This window comes from Erythrolamprus reginae, unplaced genomic scaffold, assembly GCF_031021105.1.
Source record: "Erythrolamprus reginae isolate rEryReg1 unplaced genomic scaffold, rEryReg1.hap1 H_44, whole genome shotgun sequence".
NCBI classification, from domain to species: Eukaryota; Metazoa; Chordata; class Lepidosauria; order Squamata; family Dipsadidae; genus Erythrolamprus; species Erythrolamprus reginae.
Genome location: NW_027248500.1, coordinates 274,885 through 299,000, shown reverse-complemented (window position 1 = coordinate 299,000; position 24,116 = coordinate 274,885). Strand labels below are relative to the sequence as shown.

General features: G+C 43.5%; 1 protein-coding gene across 2 annotated transcripts in view; it reads left to right on the top strand.

Moving 5' to 3' along the window:
- LOC139155676 (cilia- and flagella-associated protein 47-like) overlaps positions 1-24,116 on the top strand; it is a 302,888-nt gene that overhangs the window by 4,491 nt on the left and 274,281 nt on the right. For both annotated transcript variants that reach the window (XM_070730919.1, XM_070730918.1), the window contains exons 3-4: positions 11,464-11,602; positions 14,078-14,306. In XM_070730919.1, coding sequence (XP_070587020.1) covers positions 11,464-11,602; positions 14,078-14,306 — 368 coding nt within the window. The remainder of the gene's footprint in view (positions 1-11,463; positions 11,603-14,077; positions 14,307-24,116) is intronic.

Below are 24,116 nucleotides of genomic sequence, written 5' to 3'. Positions count from 1 at the left end.
TAAGAACCATTTTCTACTTAAGAACCCGAGCCCACAAAAATTTCACAGGAAATTTGAGAGTGGCACAAAGGCCTGGCCAGTTTTCTGCCATTCCCCCTTTAGTCCTGGCCAATGTGGGCTTTTTGGAGCTGCCAGAGGAGCCTTTTGGTGGCACTTAAGGAGGCTTTGGCAGTCCAGAGCAAACAAAGCATTTTCCATTCTCTGGGCACTTGGAGAGGGAATAAATCTCTGCCAGCGCCCAGAGAAAAGAAACGCTCCCTTCGTTCTGGGCAGCCCAGAGTGAATGGAGCATTTTCCTTTCTTTGGGCACTTGGAGAGGGAATAAACCACTTCACTGTGGTGACTCCCTCGTGCTGCCTCCCCTACATCCGGCGCGAGGTTGCCTCCCAGAGCATCTGGGCGCAGAAAGGCAAATGGGGGTGCTTTGCCCCGGCTGGATCAACTCGGCTTCAGCCAAACCGAGGAGTCACCACAGTGAAGGAAAGGCGCCGGCTACAAAGCGAGTGAACGAGAGGAGGGGGGAGCCCTTCAGCATAGGAAGGAAGCAGAAGCAGGTAGCAGCAGCAGCAGCAGCCTTTCGGTCAAAGGAGTGGGAGGTTCCCCTCTCTCACTTGGTTTCTCTGGCACAGTGTATGGGAGGCAGCCTCGCGCCAGGTGTATGGGAGGCACGTGTTCCTTGCCACCTCAGAGTCCGTCTTTTTTTTAAGGCTTAAAGTTTTGGATTTTTAAAATTCCTCTCACCTCACCTTCTTCCTTCAGCAGCAACTGTCCTCCTTCCTCCTCCTCCTCCCACCCAAATTCCGAGCTTTTATTTCTTTCCTAATGGGTTTGCACACATTATTTGCTTTTATACTGATTCCTGTGGGAAAAATTGCTTCTACTTACAAACTTTTCTATTTAAGAACCTGGTCATGGAACAAATTAAGTTCTTAAGTAGAGGTTCCACTGTATAAGAAATCTTTCTCTGGGAAAATGTTGTGGAGTAGAGAAAAATATGATAAAATAAGACTTTGGCAGCATGTTATGAAAAACAACCATAACTCAAGATTTTAATTAAATGAGGTGCCACTCTAATATAGAATGGAGAAAAATATTTTTACTCTGGGAGAATAAAAGGATTTCTGGCAACAATGTAGTCAGAACTTCCTTTTCAGATTGTCTTTTAATAAATGGGCTCAAAAGAGGAGATAGAAGACGACACAACTGAGAATCAGGCTGTATTGGATATGGATTTATAATTGACCGAATACAAGGATGATGACAAAGATATTATACTGAATTTATAAATAAAAGTGGCTGGTATTTTAATAGCTAACACAAATAATCAGGAAAATGACTTAGACATGTGGATTTTAACTTAAGAAAGTTGTCCAAATCAGTCTTTTATTTTGGAATTATGACAGATATATATTTATAAGTACAGATATATGTTATATTTATGAAGACGTTCCTGAGAAAAGATGAAGTGGGAATATAAAGAAGTCAACTTTAGGCAGATGACTTAAAAGGAATAAACATCAAGATTTCAAAAGTTAAAAAAAGATTTATAAAATTGGATTAATCAACCAAAGTTAGCAGTTTTAATGGTTTCTTTTTAAAATAAGGACTGATGATGAGACCTTAAATATTTGTTTATAGATAAGATACGGAAAAAAATTTTGTTGTAGTTTTAGAGAAAGAAATAAGCTGTGGTATTAAAATTGAAGAAATGTTATCGTTAACAAGAGTTTCTGAAGGGAGACAAAGAGAAAATGATAAGAAATTTATGGGATAGTATTTGATAGTATTAAATTTCAGTATGTTATTTCTGATTACTATTGATCTTTTCTTTGAACGGTCAGCCTTTAAATATTTGCTTATAGATGTAAAATGTAACAATTTTATTTTTAATTTTTAGAGAAAAATTACTAGGTAGAGCAAATCAAAGGAAAATGAAATTAATTTATTTCTTAGACTGTTAAGGAATGTGCAGAACCCCTGAGTTTTCAAGGACATGTACAGAAGAAACGTGGGATTTCAGCAGATATCCAGGAGATATGAGTAATTGTTCAATCGGACAAAACAGATACATTAAAGTTCAATTAGTGTTTACTTTAGAAATAGCACAATCAAGTTAAACAGCCCAGTCATACACATTCAAATCAGTCTATATCTCTCAATGCAACAATAATATTACAAGCCTGTCTTTGTCTTTTTAAAAAAAAAATATTTTTATTAATTTTTCATAAAGACAAACAAAACAAACAAACATTGAACATATACAGGGTCTATAATTGCCCTGCTCAAAATAGAAGTCTTTCTAATACAGAAAAGAAAACACTAAAATTTGTAAGATCAATACAGAGAATATAAAAAAAAGAGAGAAAAAGTTTTTTAATTTTTTTCCCCATATATTAAAACTTTTGTAAGATACCGTAATTCATATATATATTTCTTTCTATTCCATTCATTTAGTATTCTTTTTATTCAACCATATATAAATCCTTTGCCAAATTTTATAAAAATCTGATTCTTCTTGATTATTTAACCACCTCGTCATCATGTGCATCTCTGCACACTCTATGATTTTCTTTAGTACATTTATTTATTTTATTATTTATTACTTAGATTTGTATGCCGCCCCTCTCCGAAGACTCGGGGCGGCTCACAACACGTGGAAACAAATCATAAATAATCTAAACAAATTTAAAATATTTAACGATTTAAAAAAGACCCCATATACTAACAGACATACACTCAGGCATACCATATATAAATTAAACATGCCCAGGGGAAGATGTTTCAGTTCCCCCATGCCTGACGACATCCTCCTCCTTGGGGATATCTTTTTCTTTCCATTTTTGTGCATATACAATCCTGGTGGCAACCAAGATATGAGTTATTAAATAATAAATTTCCTTTTTATATTTTTGATTTGTTATACCTATTAGAAAAAATTCTGGGGTTTTCCTAATTTCCTGAAGGGTAATTTCTTTTATCCATCTTTCTATTTTATTCCAATAGAGTTTGGCTTTTTGGCAAGTCCACCACTGATGATAGTAAGAACCTATCTTTGTCTTACCATACATATCAGACATACATTACAAATACATCAAAGTAACTCACCGCTTACTACATCAGTCACAGTGAATCAGCAGAAAGAACAGAAAGAGCAGAGAGAGAATCATGCTTTCCAGCTCCCTCTTATGGCAATTTGGAACACTACCTCTTAAAGCTATAGTACTTCAATACATACAAACATTGTTAGCTTGTTTATATATCGCCAACCCAGCTGTCTTGTACAGAGAACTAACATAGACAGACAGATAAATAGGATGAAATTTTAGGTTACAATATTAGAGAAGTTATTATTTTAACATTGCTAAGTTACTGAAATTGTATTTTTTGTTGATGGAAAGAGGAAGTTTTTTATATTTCCCCCTCCTTTTTACATATTTCTTTCTGCACTCTCATTTTCTTTTTTCTCTTTGCACTTTTTGCTTCTTTGTTTTTTGGTATTTTTCTTAATTTGTATTAGTTTTTTATCTTTATATTTTAAAATTTTAATAAAAATCATTAATGCTAGGTGGCTTACAGGTAAAAATAATAAAAATAGTAAAAACATGTTCAGAGGCACCATAGAACCTGATGATTTTTGTTAAAATTATAAAACTAGTGTTGTGACAGCACAATTCCTTTTTTGTTTGTACATGCAACTCACAATGGATGTACAAAAGGGCTGGCACTTGCATCTCCTTCCCCACTTACACGTACTATATAAGTAAATTATAATTGCTAGAATGTACATTATATATATTCCCTTTACTTCTCTGCCCCCTGTTTTTAATGTATATATTCAATAAACATATTATTTTTTTAAGAAAATGGATGTACAAAAGCGGCTGGCACCTGCATTGTGATGGTATGATACTTGTTTGACATTGGTCTTTTTTCCTCCTATGAAAGAAAAATAAGGAAAAATTGCATCATGCAAATTATATAAAATGATACACTCCCATAAACAGTAATTTACAGTTAATTAGAATCCTCTGCCTTAAATGCTTATTGGAAAAGCAGTCTTCACTGCTGTCCAAAGTGTAAGCAGGGAGTGTGGGGTATTCCAGGATAAGGCAATATCTAGAAGTCTTTTTTCTGCATTTCTTTTCCTGTAATATTTTGTGAGGGGGAGTTGCAAGCTGCCATTACAAATGGGGGAAAGAAATGAACAGGGCTAAATGTCTCTAGAGATTCTCAGTCATCTAGGTTGTGGTTGTCCCAAAGGTGTTTTTTCAGGAGGCAGCTGGACTCTCGTATTTTGGGGTGATTTTTGTTTGTTTGAAGATGTTTCACTATCTGCAAGGATTTATATTCCTTGTAGGTAGCTGATCATTTGCCACTATCCTGTCTCCACTGTCCTGTCAGAGCTGAGGAAGCTTCTTGGATGAGAAACCAAACATCTTCTAAGAAAAAAACAAAGTCAGTTACTTCCTGAAAAAGCACCTTTGGAACAACCATGACCTGGATGACTGAGATTCTCTACAGACATTTTTTATCTATTTTATCTATTTATTTATTTTGTCCAATACACAATGAAACATAGTCACCCAATCTATTTGCTACATTGAAACCAAATCTCCACCCTCAACACTATATATAAGGAACAAATGGCAGTTGCAAACATTCCATATTTACAGCAGCACGAAGCTTAAAACTTCAGCCTGATGATGGTGAATGTGATTTCACCGAAACGTCGCATAGACACTCAAAATATTACACGGGGCAAAACCCGAACTCAGAGCAATCTACATACATACATACATACATACATACATACATACATACATATATTTGTTTTTTGCTGAATTTGAAAATTAAGGGAGACTAGGATAGATCTATTTCGGCCTTATTTTGGCCTCATCAGCTAGCCATACCCTCACTGGGACTTGAACCTGCAACCTTTGCCTTGTAAGGCACAGTATCCAATCCCTTCAGCTCTGCACCAGGGAAGGGTTACATATTTTTGTGTCGAATCACCCTGGTGTATTGCAGGAACATCACAGCTCCTTTTTTTGCCTCTAGGCCCAACCCAGGGCCATTTCCAAGGCAGTTAATTTTATTGATAGCCGACAATTCTATCTATATGTGTTGTTTTTTTTTTGCTGAATTTGAAAATTAAGGGAGACTAGGATAGATCTATTTCGGCCTTATTTTGGCCTCACCAGCTAGCCATACCCTCACTGGGACTTGAACCTGCAACCTTTGCCTTGTAAGGCAGAGAATTAACCTCTAGGCTACAGTATCCAATCCCTTCAGCTCTGCACCAGGGAAGGGTTACATATTTTTGTGTCGAATCACCCTGGTGTGTATGTTTTCTTATGTCGGATCACCCTGGTATATTTAAGGAACGTCACAGCTCCTTTTTTGCCTCTAGGCCCAACCCAGGACCACTTCAAGGCAGTTAATATATTTATAGCCGACAACTATATTCTGTATGTGTTAAATGTTTTTTTAAGCTGGAATTTTTTTTAAAATTAAGGGAGACTAGGATGGTCCCATTTCGGCCTTGTTCTGGCCTCATCAGCTAGCCACACCCTTTCCTTTACTGGGATTCGATCTGGTGAACTCTGCCTTGTAAAGCAGAGAACTAGCAGTGTGAGCTATCAGATCAGAACCCTTCCAGCTCTGTACCAGGGAGGGGCTATATGTTTTTCTTATGTCGGATCACCCTGGTATATTTAAGGAACGTCACAGCTCCTTTTTTGCCTCTAGGCCCAACCCAGGACCACTTCAAGGCAGTTAATATATTTATAGCCGACAACTATATTCTGTATGTGTTAAATGTTTTTTTAAGCTGGAATTTTTTTAAAAATTAAGGGAGACTAGGAGCTGTGACGTTCCTTAAATATACCAGGGTGATCCGACATAAGAAAAACATATAGCCCCTCCCTGGTACAGAGCTGGAAGGGTTCTGATCTGATAGCTCACACTGCTAGTTCTCTGCTTTACAAGGCAGAGTTCACCAGATCTAATCCCAGTAAAGGAAAGGGTGTGGCTAGCTGATGAGGCCAGAACAAGGCCGAAATGGGACCATCCTAGTCTCCCTTAATTTTTAAAAAAATTCCAGCTTAAAAAAACATTTAACACATACAGAATATAGTAAAATACATGATGAAGGTTATAGAGGAGATACTCATAGTAAAATATATCTATGAAAGAATAGAAAAGAAGATATAGTAATAGAACATATCAATGAAAGAATAGAAGAAGAGATATAGGAATAGAAGAAAGATATAGGAGAGCAATAGGACAGGGGATGGAAGTGCACTTGTACTCGCCCCTTACTGACCTCTTAGGAATCTGGATAGGTCAACCGTAGATAATCTAAGGGTAAAATATTGGGGGTTTGGGGATGATGCTATGGAGTCTGGTAATGAGTTCCACGCTTCAACAACTTGGTTACTGAAGTCATATTTTTTACAGTCAAGTTTGGAGTGGTTAATATTAAGTTTAAATCTGTTGTATGCTCTTGTGTTGTTGTGGTTGAAGCTGAAGTAATCACCGACAAGCAGGACGTTGCAGCATATGATCTTGTAGGCAATACTTAGATCTTGCTTAAGGCGTCTTAGTTGTAGGCTTTCTAGGCACAGGATTGAAAGTCTAGTCTCGTAGGGTATTCTATTTTGAATGGAGGAATTAAGGGCTCTTCTTATGAAGTATCTTTAGACATTTTCAAGGATGTTAATGTCTGAGATGCGATATGGGTTCCAAACAGATGAGCTGTATTCGAGGATGGGTCTGGCAAAAGTTTTGTAAGCTCTTGTAAGCAGTGTGAGATTGCCAGAGCAGAAGCTACGTAGGATTAGGTTTACAACTCTTGAAGCCTTCTTGGCTATGTTGTTGCAGTGGGCTTTGGCACTTAAATCTTTTGTTATTAGTATACCGAGGTCTTTAACCGAGTGGGGATCATCTGTGATAATTAGATTATTCAGTTTGTCTTTGAAGTTCAGATTCTTCTTCCCAATGTGTAGGACAGAGCATTTGCTAGTTGAGATTTGGAGTTGCCAGAAACAGAGTTCAGGTCTTTTTGGAGAGTAGTTGTGTTATCGGTGGTGTTGAAGAGTTTTACATCATCAGCGAAGAGGACACAGTTGCTTGTGATGTAATTGCAAAGGTCATTGATGTAGAGAATGAAGAGCATTGATCCCAGTACACTACCTTGGGGAACACCGCTTTTAACTGGGATGGGGGTGAATATGGTGCTTCCTAATTTGACCACTTGTTGTCTGTTTGACAGGAATGCTGTAATCCAGCTATGGAGGGCTCCTGAGATGCCATAGCATTTGAATTTTAGGAGTAGTTTGTCGTGGACCACTGAATCAAAGGCTTTGCAGAAGTCGATATAAATTGCATTTATAGATTTACCTTGATCTAGATGAGTTGTCCATATATTTTTGCAGTGGAGGAGCTGCAGGTTGCAGGATAGTTTTTTTCTGAATCCAAATTGTTTGTTAGAGACCAAATTATTAGTTTCTAGATGGAGAGTAATTGATTTATTTATAATTGATTCCATGACTTTGCATGGGATGCAGAATAGTGAAATTGGTCTGTAGTTATCGACAAGAGAGGGGTCTCCTTTTTTGAAGATGGGGATGACTATTGCTTTCGACCATAGCTTAGGAAGTGTGCTGGTTCTGAAGGATTTTTCAAAAATTATGCATAGTGATTCAGCTATGGCAGAAGAGAGCTTTTTAAGGAAGTAAGCACATAGACCATTTGGTCCGACTGATAGAGAAGGTTTAAGATCACGTAATGCTTTTTCAACTCGGTGTTCAGTGAAGTCTACTTGGGTTAGGTCGTTGAGGTGCAATTGATAAAATTGGGGGATGAGCCATTGCTGTTAACAAAGACAGAGCCAAAGAAAGAGTTGAGGAGGTTGGCTTTGGATGAGTCATCATGGTATTCTTTGTTGTTGTGTCCTTTGAGAGGTGGGATGGGTCTAGAGTCTTGGAGTTTATTGTTGACAAAGTTGTAGAAAGCTCTATTAGATTTGGTGCGTAGGAGGTTTTCCTCTTGTTTGCTGTAGTAGTTAAGGCATTCTGCTTTTATTTGATTGCAAATGCTTTTATATCAGCTTTTGAAGTTGGAAACGTGTCCTTTTTTGTTTTTCCTCCAGAGAGATTTTTTTCTTGTTTGTAATTTTCTTATTGAGATAGAAACATAGAAACATAGAAGTCTGACGGCAGAAAAAGACCTCATGGTCCATCTAGTCTGCCCTTATACTATTTTCTGTATTTTATCTTAGGATGGATATGTTTATCCCAGGCATGTTTAAATTCAGTTACTGTGGATTTACCAACCATGTCTGCTGGAAGTTTGTTCCAAGGATATACTACTCTTTCAGTGAAATAATATTTCCTCACGTTGCTTTTGATCTTTCTCCCAACTAACTTCAGATTGTGTCCCCTTGTTCTTGTGTTCACTTTCCTATTAAAAACACTTCCCTCCTGAACCTTATTTAACCATTGAACATATTTAAATGTTTTGATCATGTCCCCCCTTTTCCTTCTGTCCTCCAGACTATACAGATTGAGTTCATTAAGTCTTTCCTGATACGTTTTATGCTTAAGACCTTCCACCATTTTTGTAGCCCGTCTTTGGACCCATTCAATTTTGTCAATATCTTTTTGTAGGTGAGGTCTCCAGAACTGAACACAGTATTCCAAATGTGGTCTCACCAGCGCTCTATATAAGGGGATCACAATCTCCCTCTTCCTGCTTGTTATACCTCTAGCTATGCAGCCAAGCATCCTACTTGCTTTTCCTACTGCCCGACCACACTGCTCACCCATTTTGAGACTGTCAGAAATCACTACCCCTAAATCCTTCTCTTCTGAAGTTTTTGCTAACATAATTACATTAGCATTTATAAAGGACATATATTTTGTAAGTTTGGAGTGTAAAACAGACATTATTCCACACATATTTGGCATTACAGTATTTATAATAAACAAATATCACTATTACAAAATTATTAATTGGTTGAAATTGGGAAGCAGAGGCTACTGCTTCCTAAAAACCGACAATTTATGTATCTTCATAACAGTAGCAAAAAAATGCAGAAAATGTGTCCTGAATTCTGCTAGCATAGTCTCTCACAACTGTTCATTTTTTAAAAAGTGTGCTGAAGTAGACTATTATAAAATGAAAGAGCCTGACCCAGTAACAGATTTTTCTGTGGCATAGATTTTTGATGCCCTTGTTTTAGAATTCTCTGGAATGCAAAATATTTTCTTCGAACAGCAGCCATGAAATTTGTGAAAAATACAATGAGGCTGTGCACCTCATAGGAAGAACAATACAGGAGGTACAGCATGTAGCATGCTGACTGCCAGTGATAATTTGCCGGTCCTCATTCAGCAATATTTTTGAATCTTCACTATACAAAATAATCCTCAGCCTTTTTGTGTTCATATATTATGTGAAACCATAAAGCAGATTGTTTGCCCTAGAGTCAATATAATGTGTGACTGCGACTGTTGTGCTTATAAAGCATGATGTATACCTTGCAATAAGCCAAAGATAGCTTATCCAACAAGTCTTGTTTAATTAAACCATATCTTTTAATGCAATATAGTCTCTGAAGGAATGAACTCTTTAAGAATTTCACTTGTTCCGAAAAGCAGTATTGAAGACGGCTTTTAAAACCGTATACTCCTCTCCTCAGCAGTATTTCCATTTACATATATATCTTAGGAACAAACTTTTATGTTGACCTAACAGATTTCCAGTGAGATACAATCCTGATAACTGGGATTTGGGGAATGCATGCTACATGGTACACCATGACCATATTAACTACGAAATGTATTCTTCAGAATTAATTAAGAAGAAATTAATATGCACAATTGAATCCAGGAACTCTTGAAATTAAGATGAAAAGGTTTAGGTTTAGTATTGGGAGCATTACTTGTAACTGTGTCTGTATAATTATTAAATTTTTAATTCTCTCATTTCTATGATGGTATCTATGATGAGAGGAGTCTGCAGTTCTGCTTGATTGGGTTTAACATTTATTGTTAGATTTGCCTCAAAGGAATGTATAAGTATACATTAACTCAGTGTTTTTCAACCAGTGTGCCGTGGCACACTAGTGTGCCGTGAGACATGGTCAGGTGTGCCGCGAAAAAGGAAACTCAGATTCCAGCCTCACAACTTTTTGCTGAGAGAGAGAGAAAAAGCAAGAGAGAGAGAGAGAAAGAGAGAGAGAAAGAGATAGAGAAAGAGTGAGAGAGAAAGAAAGCAAGAGAGAGAGAGAAAGAAAGCAAGAGAGAGAGAAAGAGAAAGAAAGCAAGAGAGAGAGAGAGAAAGAGATAGAGAAAGAGTGTGAGAGAAAGAAAGCGAGAGAGAGAGAAAGAAAGCAAGAGAGAGAGAGAAAGAGATAGAGAAAGAATGAGAGAGAAAGAAAGCAAGAGAGAGAGAGAAAGAGTGAGAGAGAGAGAAAGCAAGAGAGAAAGAAAGAGAAAGAAAGCAAGAGAGAGAGAGAGAGAGAAAAGAAAGAGAGTGCAAGAGAAAGAAAGCAAGAGAGAGAGAGAAAAGGAGAGGAAGGGGGAGAGAGAGAGAGAAATGAGCAAAAAGGAGAGGAAAAAAGAGAAATGAGAAAATGATTGAGACAGAGAATGAGAGGCAAGAGAGAAACAAAAGAGAGAGAAAAGTGACTCTTGATTTAAAGCATATGATAAAAAGCAACCAAAGAATAATAGACAAAAAAAACCCAGCCCTCACCTGTTTTTGGAAATGGTTCAAGAGTGTGTGTATACACACACACACACACACACACACACACACACACAAAGGTGGGGAGGAGACAGGGATGGAAAAAGAGAGGAAAGTGTCTTAGGGTGTCATTTTGGTTGGTGGTGCACCCCAGGATTTTAAAATGTAAAAATTGTGCCGCGGCTCAAAAAAGGTTGAAAATCACTGCATTAACTAACTGCAGCAAGATTGCTTTTTATAAACTTAGAAAGATGGCTTTCCCAAGTAATGAACATGAATAAATAACAGGAAACAACTCATCATTATTCATCTACATTATCATACAAATATGACTGAGGATACTAGAGGGGATAGTGCCTCCCATCCCCTGTCCTATTGTCTCTCCTATATCTCATTTATGGTATCTACTGTACTATTCTTCTATTATATTACTCTCATAATATTCTTCTATTCTCTTATTGATATATACTATTCCTATATTTTCACTTCTATTCTTTCTCTAATATATTTTACTTGAGTATATCCTCTATAACCTTCATTGTGTATTATTGTGCATTGGAATAAATAAATAAATAAATAAAATGCTGTATCTTGATGGTGTATCTTATCATGCTGTTATTGTGATCCTTTTATCATTGGAGGAAAGAGATTAGTATTTAATTTTATGCATATCAACTAAAATGGTCTTGTTTTTTATTTTTATATTTTAAGGTACATTTGACATAAAATATAGAGGAAGTGTTCCAATTATTATAGCACCAATCAGTGGTGTGATAGAACCAAAAACAATGCAATTGATAAAAGTAGAGATATGTACCGATGTGCCCAAAATACTTAATCAACTAGCCACGTAAGTGTAGTATATTTAAATTGCAATGTTGTCTCTTAATTTACTTCTTGAATTAAATTTTATGATGCATATAAATAAATGGAAGCATATCCTTAATACTGTAGTATTCTTGGCCCTTTCATTGCATAGATATGTTTAACTACAGTATTGTGTTAATGAAATACCATATTTTTGGAGTATAAGATGCATCGGAATATAAGATGCACTTATGTTTTGATGGAGGAAAACAAGGGGAAAAAATTCTGTCTCTGCCTCCCAGCAATTTGCCAAACAGTAAACAACAGTGGTTATATACATTGTTTGCTGTGTATTTCTGTGCATGTGTGCCTGACCCATAGAAATAGCAAAGAAAGGAGAAATGTTCATTATAGCAATACAGTGATCCCCCGGTTATTGCGTCCCCGACCATTGCGATCAGGCTAATTTGCGATTTTTCAACCCGGAAGTCAAAACACCATCTGCGCATGCGTGCCCTTTTTTCTATGGGCACGCATGCGTAGATGGCGCAGGGGCTTGTCCGCAGCCTGCCTGCCCGCACGCCCGCGGCTCGCGCGCCCTTCTCTTGCCCATGCCCTTCGCCCGGCCACCCGCCGTTTGCTCGCTGCTCGCCCGGCCCGGGTTGGGCCGGGCGAACCCGGGTTGGGGGTTCGGGGGGGGTGCTGGCAAGCCGCCCATGCCGGCGGCGACGTTTTAAAACAGCCGCGCCGCTTTCCAATGAGTCCCGAAGACAAACGCGGAAGTTTGACGTTTGTCTTCGGGACTCATTGGAAAGCGGCGCGGCTGTTTTAAAACGTCGCCGCCAGCATGGGCGGCTTCCTAGCAGCCCCCCAAACCCGGGTTGGGGGTCTGGGGGGGTGCTGGCAAGCCGCCCATGCCGGCGGCGACGTTTTAAAACAGCCGCGCCGCTTTCCAATGAGTCCCGAAGACAAACGCGGAAGTTTGACGTTTGTCTTCGGGACTCATTGGAAAGCGGCGCGGCTGTTTTAAAACATCGCCGCCGGCATGGGCGGCTTCCTAGCAGCCCCCCAAACCCGGGTTGGGGGTCCGGGGGGGGTGCTGGCAAGCCGCCCATGCCGGCGGCGACGTTTTAAAACAGGAACCCCAATCTTCGGCTCCTCGCTAGCGCTGCGGGAGTAAAAACACCATCTGCGCATGCGCAGATGGTGTTTTTACTTCCGCAGCGCTACTTCACGAAAACCCGCTCGTTGCGGGGGGTCCTGGAACGGAACCCCCGCAATGATCGGGGGATCACCGGGGGATCACTGTATATTAATGCCAGCAAGTTTTTTAAAATGTAGTTACACTAACTCCTCCCAATTATTTAAATAGATCTACTCCAAACATGACTAGGTCAGAGTTTAACTCAGCTGCCTTATCTTAATTCTAAACGGGATACTGTTACATTTCAGACTATATTTGTACAGATGCAGTTAAAATTTATGTGGCTTTCTGGAAGTATAGTTATTCTCTACTATTTAAAAGAAGATACAATAGCACTGGGCCTATTCAGATCAAGCATTTATTTTAAAAAGCTTCTTCATTTTCTTAAGAACTTAAAGTAAAGTAGTCTTTAAAAAATAAGTCTAATAATTTGGATATTCCACAGATATTTATAGTTATTGACTTACTTCCTTGAATCCAGTTTCAGCAACTGCCTGGCACAAGAAAATAAAATTCTGCCTCTCCCTCTCAGCAATTTGCTTCCTTGCAGTTTTAGTTTCACTTTCATTTTAGCACATGGCCAGACAGCCTGCCTCACTCAGCTGATAATAAGTTGCATGGCTTAACAGGCTCTGCTCTGTTTGCTGCAGCAAGGTAAATTGCTGGGAGGTAGAGGTCAAAGGGTGGGGGTGCCTCACTGGCTGGGGCTACCTTCGATGTATAAGACATACCCAAGTTTCCACCCTCTTATTGGGAATAAAAAGATGCATCTTATACTCCAAAAATACGGTAAGTAAAAATATTGTCAATTCTAAGCGCTGTCTATGTATATAAGAATAATTTGACTGAATGATAAAAAACCCTTTTTATTACATACTACTGAATTTCCTATCTAAAGAATGGATGAAGGGTTTAAATAAATTATATGAGCTCAGTGCATTGGGTATCACAATCTCAGATTAATTTTATTTACATAGAAAGCAAATTCTCAGTAAAATCTAATTTGAAGCCTCATTTAAAAATCTTATATTGAAATTTGATGTTTCCTTTATTATTTCAAATTAGGGTTAATAAAGAATTAGTAAATTCTTCTAATATTGTGTAATATTCAGAGCACTTACTATTCTGATACAAAGTATTGAATGTTACAAATAGGCAACTCTTAAAAGTTTAAGGTGTGTGTGTGTGTGTGTTTGTGCATGTATGTGTGTGAAATATGTTAATATCTTAAATTCCAAATGATTTAATATGACATTATTAACCCATGATAGTCCTGAAGCCCAAAATTTCTTTTTAATCTGTTGTTATCCAAAGTGTGGAGTTGCAGGGCGTGCCCACTGCTGAGATAAAGATCAAAGCCAATGTTGTGGAACAAGTTCTTGAGGTTTTAGGTGTGCCTCACTCAAATACTATCCAGTGTGTTAATTTTGGATGTGTTTACTTTGGAACCTCCAAGATGGAGGAAGTTATTCTTCACAATAAAAGCCCAGAGCCTATGGATTGGGTGGCAGTCTTGATGGATAATGCTGTTGGTGGAGAGATGGTAAGGAAACTCTTGATTATAGTCCTGCTTTTAAAAAACTATCTCTTTTTCAGAAGAATTCCCTTTCCTCTCTATCATATTTAGAAGCTATCAAAGGAGAAATAAAGTTTGTTACTGTTTTACATTTTGGCTACTATTTGTATATAAATGAGAGTTCCTATTATTCATGCACTTGATAATGTGAAAAGGTAAGTAAACTATAAGGCTGATTTGGGCTTGTATTTTTAAATACAATTTGTATAAGCGTTCAAAAACCATTTCAAAAGGCAGATATAAATTACATTCTAGTAATGCCACAAATTTACTTATGATCTCTCTCACAAATAAGTTAAAGGTAAGAATATGGGGCAATATGTTAAAGTGGAATTAAAACCAACCCATTGTTTTGATATTACAGTAATACCTTATGATACGAACTTAATTGGTGCCAGGAGGAGGTTCGTAAGGTGAAAAGTTCGTAACACGAAACAAAGTTTCCCATAGGAATCAATGGAAAAGCGATTAATGCGTGCAAGCCCAAAATTCACCCCTTTTGCCTCATTTCTGCTGGCATTCGGATTTTGTTCGGGTGTGGGTGGAGGGGGGGGAGATGGGGGGAGACAGCGCAGGCTGCCTGGAGGGAGCCTCGTGGGTGGATTAACGGAAAAGTCAACAGTTACTGTCCGGCTTGCAATGACTGGAAGGGAAGGGAAGGAAACGCATGGGCGGTTTGTACGTGCGTCTTCTCTGATTTCCTCCCTCCCTCCTTCCCCCTCTCCCTCCTGGCCTCCCTCCTCCTCCTCCTCCTGTATTCCGCCTCCCTCCCAGCTTCCGGGTCACATTCTCCGTGCCGCCGGCCGGCTGTCATCTTCTAAAGAAGCAAGAAGAGGAGGAGGAGCTGGGCGCCTTCCTCCACCACCACCGGCGCCCAGCTCCTCCTCCTCTTCTTGCTTCTTTAGAAGATGACTGCCAACCGGCGGCGCAGAGGGTGGGGATGGTGTGCGTGTGTGGAAAGGGTCAGCGGGAGAACTGGGGGGAGCCGTGGCCACTGCCCCGTGGAAGGGACCCGGCTGTGAAGCTCCCAAAGGTGTGGGCTGAGGTCTTTCTGGGAGAGCAAGCAGCAGGCGTGGGCTGGGGTCCCCCCAGTTCTCCCGCGGACCTCTTCCACACATCCCGACTCCTGCAGCCTCCGCGTTTTTCTTTCGGCTTCAGGCCCAATGTAAAAAGCCAGCCCAGCGGCTTTTTACATTGGGGAGATGTTACCAGCCCAGCGGCATTGATTCCTCCCACCGCTTAGCTCCTCCCATCCACCCAGAAGCCGAAAGTTCTGGCCTTTGTTCATCAGCCTCCACGTTTTTCATGTCTGCATCCCGGGCGGGCGAGGAGGCACGACCGACCGGCTCCGGCTAGGACGGGGCGGGCAGCGGCTGGGCGCGGCGGCGAGGGTGCGTCCGACTCGGGGCTGGCGGCGCCCGACGCACCGGGGAACATCAGCTCAGCGGATCAAGCCCGGCTCCTTTCGGCCGAGCATCCCGGGCCAGGCGGCTGCCTTCCGTCACTGAGCCTGGCTGGCCCGGAAGATTGTAGCACGCGTTGGCTGCGGTGGCGGCGACATTGCTGCCGGCTTGACTTCCCTCGCCGGCGCAGGCAGCACGCGCTGCCATCTTCCGGGCCAGCCAGGCTCAGCGGATCAAGCCCGGCCCCTTTCGGCTGAGCATCCCGGGCCAAGCGGCTGCCTTCCGTCACTGAGCCTGGCCGGCCCGGAAGATCGCAGCGCGCGTTGGCTGCGGTGGCGAGGGCTTGCGATGGAGGGTGGAGGAAGCGGCCATGGGAGGGCGAGCTGCCTCAGGGAGGAGGATGATCGGGCGGGACCAGGTGGGGGCTGGAATTTCTCCGCTGGGAAGAAGCGGCGATGGATCATCCGTCTACCTCTGTCGGCTGCTCCGGGCCACAGGGGCGAGGGGCGCTGCTTCTCCGGTCGCCCGGTCCTCTCCTGCCTCCCGTGCCGATCGAAAGGGGCTGGAGCGGCAGAGCCGAGCACGCCTTCCGCCCTTTCATCCTCGCCCCCGTGGCCTGGAGCAGCCGACAGAGGTAGACGGAGGATCCATCGCCGCTTCTTCCCAGCGGAGAAATTCCAGCCCCCACCTGGTCCCGCCTGATCCTCCTCCTCCCTGAGGCAGCTCGCCCTCCCATGGCCGCTTCCGGGAGCGGCTCGGAGCAGCCGACAATGTTGCCCGCTGCGTCGGGCGCTACCAGCCCCGAGTCGGACACAGCCTCGCTGCCACCGCCGCCGCCCCCAGTCACTGCCCGCCCCGTCTTGCTGCCCACCCCGTCTCGCTCGGCCGCGCCTCCTCACCCGCCGCCCACCGCCCGCCCAGGATGCAGACCTGCTGCCTCGCCTCACGCCCGCCGCCGGCCCGATCCTGCGCCTCCTGCTTCCCCCCCCAGCCAAAAATACAAAGGCGGTCTGCTGCCGCCCGCGGAGCAATGGGAAGCTGAAGCCGCCGGCGGTTTCAGAGTCCCTTTGCTCCAGGCTGCTCCGCCCTGCCTGTCATGCGGCGGCAGACCGTCTTTGTGTTTTTCGCTGGGGGGGGGAGCAGGAGGACCTTCCTGACTCCCTCCCCCAGCGCCGGACCTCCTGCCCTCCCTCCCAGACAAAAACCCAAAGTGGCCTCCCGAACCTGAACGTTTTCCGTCTTACCAACCTGCCACCGCCGCTGAGAAGCCCTGCCGCTCGGCTGTCACCTTTTAAAACAGCCGGGGGGTTTCCCAGCAGCCTCCCGAAGCCGAACGCCAGACCCGAACATCCGGGTTCGGCTTCGGGAGGCTGCTGGGAAGCCCCCTGGCTGTTTTAAAAGGTGACAGCTGGGCGGCGGGGCTTCCCAGCAGCCTCCCGAACGCCGAACCCGGAAGTTCGGGTTTGGCGTTCGTAACATGAAAAAAGTTCGTAAGAAGAGGCAAAAAATTTAAGAACCCCGGGTTCGTATCTCGGGTTGTTCGTAAGACGAGGGATTCGTATCTTGAGGTACCACTGTATATGATTTTATTATTTACTCTTAAGGTGTCATGCAAAAGTTGTAAGAATCTTATGCACCAGATGGATGTTGTAATAGTTTTGGGATTTTTGAAGTGCATGTACATGTACATGCCTGTCATATCAATGGTCGTTTGTCGAATAATAATTGTTTAAATTTAAAACAATATGTTATACTAGCCATGTTTTAAAGCAGGATGTCAAACTGAATTTCATTGAGGTCTGGATCAGCATTGTGGTTATCCTCTGGGGGCTGGGGGGTGAAGGAGGGCCATGGCCAGGGTAGTCATGGCTGACTGGGTATGGCCTGGGGCCTAGCCAATTTGACATCACTTGTGTGGGTGGTGCCTGTGGAGGCCGGGCAGGATTGGGGAGAGAGTCCAGGGGTGTCCAGTGCCCAGTTGGTGGGATGGTGCACAAGAGGCTTGTTTCGTGGGGTGAGGTAAGGTGATGGAGTGGGCAAGGTAGCTACAGCCGGAAAACATTGGTCACTGCATGTTCTCTATCCTTTGTGTGCTGAGGGAATGGTTTATAGCTATAGCCACAGCCTGCCAATCCCTCAGCTGGCCCATGCTGTGGCTCCAGAGCCACTGCCACCACTGGGCTGGCCGTTCAAGCAGCAGGGGGAGACAGGAGGAGGAATGAGATGCAGACTGCTGGATGTACTTACCCCATCCCACTTTCTGATTTGGCTTCAGGTTGGAGAGCAGGTCATCGCTGGTTATCTTCTCAGCCACCTCATGAGATTTGCCCCTGGCCTGTACATGGAGCATGTTCCTTTCATGTACCCAATGCACTTTGGTCCTGCTGTGGGTTGCCACAGTCGCCCACAGTGGTGCTGATGTGCATCGAGTGCACAAGAGTGGCACTTGCCAGAAGACCCGGCATGAAGCAGGGGAGGAAGTGGGGCTTCCCTGCATGCTATCAGACCCAACATGCAGTGTGTGACTGGGCTTCCCAGAAGCTCAGTGGGTGGTGGAGTAGGAAGCGGCACCTATCCCAAGGCTTGAGGAAAGCCTTTCCACCAGAAGTGGCCCTTTGAGCCCTGGGCACCAGTTCTGGCAGTGTCCTGCTGACTTACTCTGCTACCCCTGAGCTGCCTCGGCTTTTACCGGGCACCCCCGAGGATGAGGGATTTGGGGTCCGGAGCTCCAGTTGGCAGCTCCTCTCACCTTAGACTTGCCTTCCCAGGCCTCCTGCAACAGTGCTTGAAATGGCCGTGCTGTGCCTTCTGGGAACATCGGTTGACCAGGGAATTTGCCAGTAACTTTCATCTCAAAACAGATGCAGCAGGTGGCTGCAAGACAGAAGGCTCCCTTCAGCAGGGCTGTTTCAGTCCAGAGAAAGGGCTGAACCCTCAAGGGTTCTATCTAAAGGAACTGATGTTAGCGAACCAAATAGCATTCTGAGAAATAAATCATTTCCATGCCTGTGCTTCTCTCAGGGTACGATTTATTAACAGCCATGTCTGAATTCAACTTGGATCATTCCAACTCTGAGTCCCTTACATTACATCCGAGTCAAAACCCCATATCACATCTCCACACCCACAAGTGCAGTCATGAAGACCAATCCTGATTCCTTCCTGTATTCATTACTATGCATCTGCAGAAAGGAATGTGTGGTGGCATATCTCTCTCTCTCACCCCCCCTCCCGGTTCCTCTATCACTACCAAACTGTGACAGGTCAACCTTTGACTTGACATAATTACTTTGGGCCTGACAGGCGGCCTCCCTTTCAGCAAAACCCATCTCCTGGAATGATAGAATAAGTATAGGGGTTAGTACCATTCCAGACCATCCTACCTTCCCCCTCTGGGACCCTTTGGCTTGTTTGGATAATTCTCATGGAACTGCTTAACTAACCTATCAGCAATGACATCCCGACTCTTTACCCAGGTAGCCTCCGACAGAGGGTACCCCTTCCAATGAATTAGGTACTGCAAATTTCCCCGGAAAATGCGGGAATCCAATTTTTTTTTCACTTCATAGTAGGGTTACCCCTGAATTACTACAGAGGAAGGGGGCGGCTGTGCGTGTGGCCTAATGTTGGACCCAATCAAAGGCTTAAGTAGGCTGCAGTGAAATACAGGGTGGATCCTCCCTAGGATTCTAGGCAGCGCAAGCTGCACCGTGACCAAGTTGATTACTTTCACTATTGGGAAAGGGCCAAGGAATTTTGGGCCTAGCTTTTTGCAAGGCATCCTTAAGCGAATGTATTTGGTAGACAGGAAAACTTTATCTCCCACTTGAAAAGGGGGTTGGTGAGATCAGTGCTTATCTGCTTGCTTTCTGTACGTTTGTGCTGCCTCCGTCAGTGCCTTCTTGGTATCCTCCCATCCTAACTTCAGCTTCTCCATCCACTCCAGCAACGTGATAGATGAGGGAGGTTCTGTACTTTATTTATTTATTTATTTATTTATTGATTGATTGATTGATTGATTGATTGATTGATTGACTGATTGACTGATTGATTGTTAGAGTTGAAAGGGAACATGAAGGCCATCGAGTTCAACCCCCTGCCCAAGCAGGAACCCTACAATACATCAGTCAAGTAGCAGTTCAATCTTCTCTTAAAAATGTCTAGAGTGTTGGAGTTCACAACGTCCGCTGGTAGGTTGTTCCATTGGTTGATCGCTCTGACCGTCAGGAAGTTCCTCCTTATCTCCATGTTGAATCTCTCCTTGGTCAGCTTCCAGCCATTGTTCCTTGTCCGGCCCTCTGGTGCCCTGGAGAACAAAGTGATCCCCTCCTCTCTGTGACATCCTGGGAGAAACCCCTCTTAGCAGTAGCGGCTGCGAAAGAAACCTTGGAGTCTTGGTGGACAATCAACTAAACATGAGCCAACAATGTGCAGCAGCAGCAAAAAAAGCCAACACAATCCTAAGCTGCATCAACGGGAATACACTCCAAGACCAGGGAAGTCTCAACAGACTCAAGCTCAACCCGGATAAGACGGAGTGGCTGTGGGTTTTGCCTCCCAAGGACAATCCCATCTGTCCGTCCATTACCCTGGGGGGGGAATTACTGACCCCCTCAGAGAGGGTCCGCAACTTGGGCGTCCTCCTCGATCCACAGCTCACATTAGAAAACCATCTCTCAGCTGTGGCGAGGGGGGCATTTGCCCAGGTTCGCCTGGTGCACCAGTTGCGGCCCTATCTGGACCGGGACTCATTGCTCACAGTCACTCATGCCCTCATCACCTCGAGGTTCGACTACTGTAATGCTCTCTACATGGGGCTACCTTTGAAAAGTGTTCGGAAACTTCAGATCATGCAGAATGCAGCTGCGAGAGCAGTCATGGGCTTACCTAGGTATGCCCATGTTTCACCATCACTCCGCAGTCTGCATTGGCTGCCGATCAATTTCCGGTCACAATTCAAAGTGTTGGTTATGACCTTTAAAGCCCTTCATGGCATCGGACCAGAATATCTCCGAGACCGCCTCCTGCCGCACGAATCCCAGCGACCGATTAGGTCCCACAGAGTGGGCCTTCTCCGGGTCCCGTCAACTAAACAATGTCGGTTGGCGGGCCCCAGGGGAAGAGCCTTCTCTGTGGCGGCACCGGCTCTCTGGAACCAACTCCCCCCGGAGATTAGAATTGCCCCTACTCTTCCTGCCTTCCGTAAACTCCTTAAAACCCACCTTTGCCGTCAGGCATGGGGAAATTAAACATCTCCCCCTGGGCACGTTTAATTTATACATGGTATGCTTGTGTGTGTGTCTGTTAGTATACGGGTTTTTTTAAATCTTTAAATATTTTAATTAATTGGATTATTATGATTTGTTTCACTTGTGAGCTGCCCCGAGTCTTCGGAGAGGGGCGGCATACAAATCCAAATAATAAAATAAAATAAAATAAATAAAATAAAGTCTTAATACCATTGCGCCCTGGTCCGACCACACCTGGAGTACTGTATTCAGTTCTGGTCACCACACTTCAAAAGAAACATTGAAACTCTGAAGAAGGTGCAAAAAAGAGCAACCAAGATGATTAAGGGATTGGAAACCAAGACTTACGAAGAGAGACTGAGGGAACTGGGCATGGATAGCCTAGAGAAAAGGAGGGCCAGAGCGGACATGATAGCAATCTACAAGTATACGAAGGGATGTCACAGAGAGGAGGGGATCACTTTATTCTTCAGGGCACCAGAGGGCCGGACGAGGAACAATGGCTGGAAGCTGACCAAGGAGAGATTCAACATGGAGATAAGGAGGAACTTCCTGACGGTCAGAGCGATCAACCAATGGAACAACCTACCAGCAGATGTTGTGAATTCCAACACTCTGGACATTTTTAAGAGACGATTGAACTGCCACTTGACTGGTGTACTATAGGGTTCCTGCTTGGGCAGGGTGTTGAACTCAATGGCCTTCATGGTCCCTTTCAACTCTAACAATAAATAAACATCCCCTCGCATACTTGTAGACTGCTATCATGTCCCCTCTGGCCCTCCTTTTCTCTAGGCTATCCATGCCCAGTTCCCTCAGTCTCTCTTCGTAAGTCTTGGTTTAGAGTGGTATTAAGACTTCCCTGGTCTTGGAGTGTATTCCCCTGTTGATGCTGCTTAGGATTGTGTTGGCTTTTTTAGCTGCTGCTGTACATTGTTGGCTCATGCTTAGTTGGTTGTCCACCAAGACTCCGAGGTCTCTTTCCCAGTCGCTACTGCTAAGGGGTTTTTCCCAGGTTTTATGTGTGTCCAGGGTTTTTTCTGCCTAGGTGAAGGACTTTGCTCTTGTCGATGTTAAACATCATTTTGTTGGTATGGGCCCACTGTGTTAGTCTGTCAAGGTCTTTCTGTAATTTGAGCCTGTCTTCTAGGGTATTGGCTACCCCCGCCAGCTTGGTGTCATCTGCAAATTTCATCAGTTGCCCTTCTATTCCCTTGTCCAAGTCGTTGATGAAAATGTTGAAGAGCACAGGGCCCAGGACTGAACCCGGTGGTACCCCACTGCCTACGTTCTTCCATGTGGATTTGGAACCACTGAGGACAACTCGTTGGGTGCGGTTGGTCAGCCAGCTATTGATGCATCTGCATGTGTTGTAGTCTACTCCGCATTTTTCTAATTTGTTGATTAGGAGATGGTGGTCGACTTTGTCGAAAGCTTTGCTGAAGTCTAAGTATATGAGGTCCACCATATTGCGCTGGTCTACTGATTTGGTTATGGTGTTGAAAATGGATATGAGATTGGTTTGACATGATTTGTTTCTGACAAACCCCTGTTGGCTGTTGGATATTATCTTGTTCGTTTCCAGGTAGTGGCAAAGCTGGTTTTTTTTTATTATTTTCTCCAGTATTTTTCCAGGTATTGAAGTCAGGCTAATAGGTCTGTGGTTGTTTGGATCTGACTTTTTCCCCTTTTTGTGGATGGGAACTACGTCCGCTCATTTCCAGTCTTCTGGTAGGTCTCCAGTGGCCCAAGATTTTTGGTAGATGAGGAGAAGAGGTTCCGCTATGGTGTCTGCCAGTTCTTTTAGGACTCTGGGGTGGAGTCCGTCGGGTCCCAGTGATTTGTACTCGTTAAGCTCCCTCAAGTAGTCCCTGATGGTAGCTTTGTCTGTGTTGAGTTCGGTTCCAGGGCTGTTATTTGCAGTTAGGTTGTAGGTTGGTTGGTTGCCGGTTCCTTTATGTGTGAAGACTGATGTAAAGTAGGTATTGAGCAGCTGTGCTTTGTCTCTGTTGTCGGTGATTTCATTACCATCTTTGTTTTTTAGTATGGTGACTGTTTCCTTGATTTTTTTCTTGTTGTTTATGTGGTGGAAGAAGCTTTTTTTTTTGTCATTAATTTTCGTTGCGAGGTGCTGTTCGTATTGAGCTTTTGCTGTTCTTATGTTTTTCTTGCAGGTTCTGGCTTCTTTCCATTTGTTGCACTTGACTTTTTTTTCTTTTACGTTGTCTGCAAGGTCCTTGTTTAGCCATGCTGGTTTCATTTTAGTATTTCTGCTTTTTTTTTTAGTTCCGGCATGGGAATGAAATCTTGACCACTGGTAACCTGGAAAGGGGTTAGTCCTGTGCTGCTGTGTATAGAATTATTGTACGCTACTTCTGCAAAAGGCAGCAATTCAGCCCGATTGTTCTGCTGGTAACTCACATAACATCTAAGGTACTGTTCCACTAGGGCATTAACTCTTTCTGCTGCTCCATTTGTGGAAGGGTGGAATGCAGAATTGAGTCCTTGGGTGGAACCAATGGTGTGGACGAATTCTCTCCAGAATCTGGCTGTGAATTGGACCCCCCAATCTGATATGATTCTGCAGGGGACTCCATGCAATCTGTAAATGTGTTTTAAGAATAACTTAGCTGTTCTGCCGGCGTGTCCCAACCGCCCGCTGGCAAGATTGTGTATAACAGGGCTGGCTCTTTTGGATGCAGAAACTCTGGTTTCCTAGACAAAGCATCCGCTCTGGGATTCTGGAAAATATGTACCGGATCCAAAAGTTGAACCTTGCGAAAACAAACGACCAACGTATCTGTTGTTGGTTCAACTTTCAGGCTGTTTGCAAATACTCCAAATTTTTATGATCGGTCCTGACCTGTACCTGATGCCGGGCGCCTTCGAGATGATGTCTTCACATCTCGAATGCCGACTTAACTGCCAAAAGTTCCTTTTCCCAGATCATGTAGTTTCTTTCTGAGGGCGTGAGTTTTCTGGAGTGGTAGGCACACGGAAACAAGGTGCCACCTTCGGAATGGGCCTGTAGAAGTACAGCACCGACAGCAACATCAGAGGCGTCGATCCCAATGACAAACGGCCGACACGGATCTGGATGCTGCAATAAGGGCTCTTTCATGAAA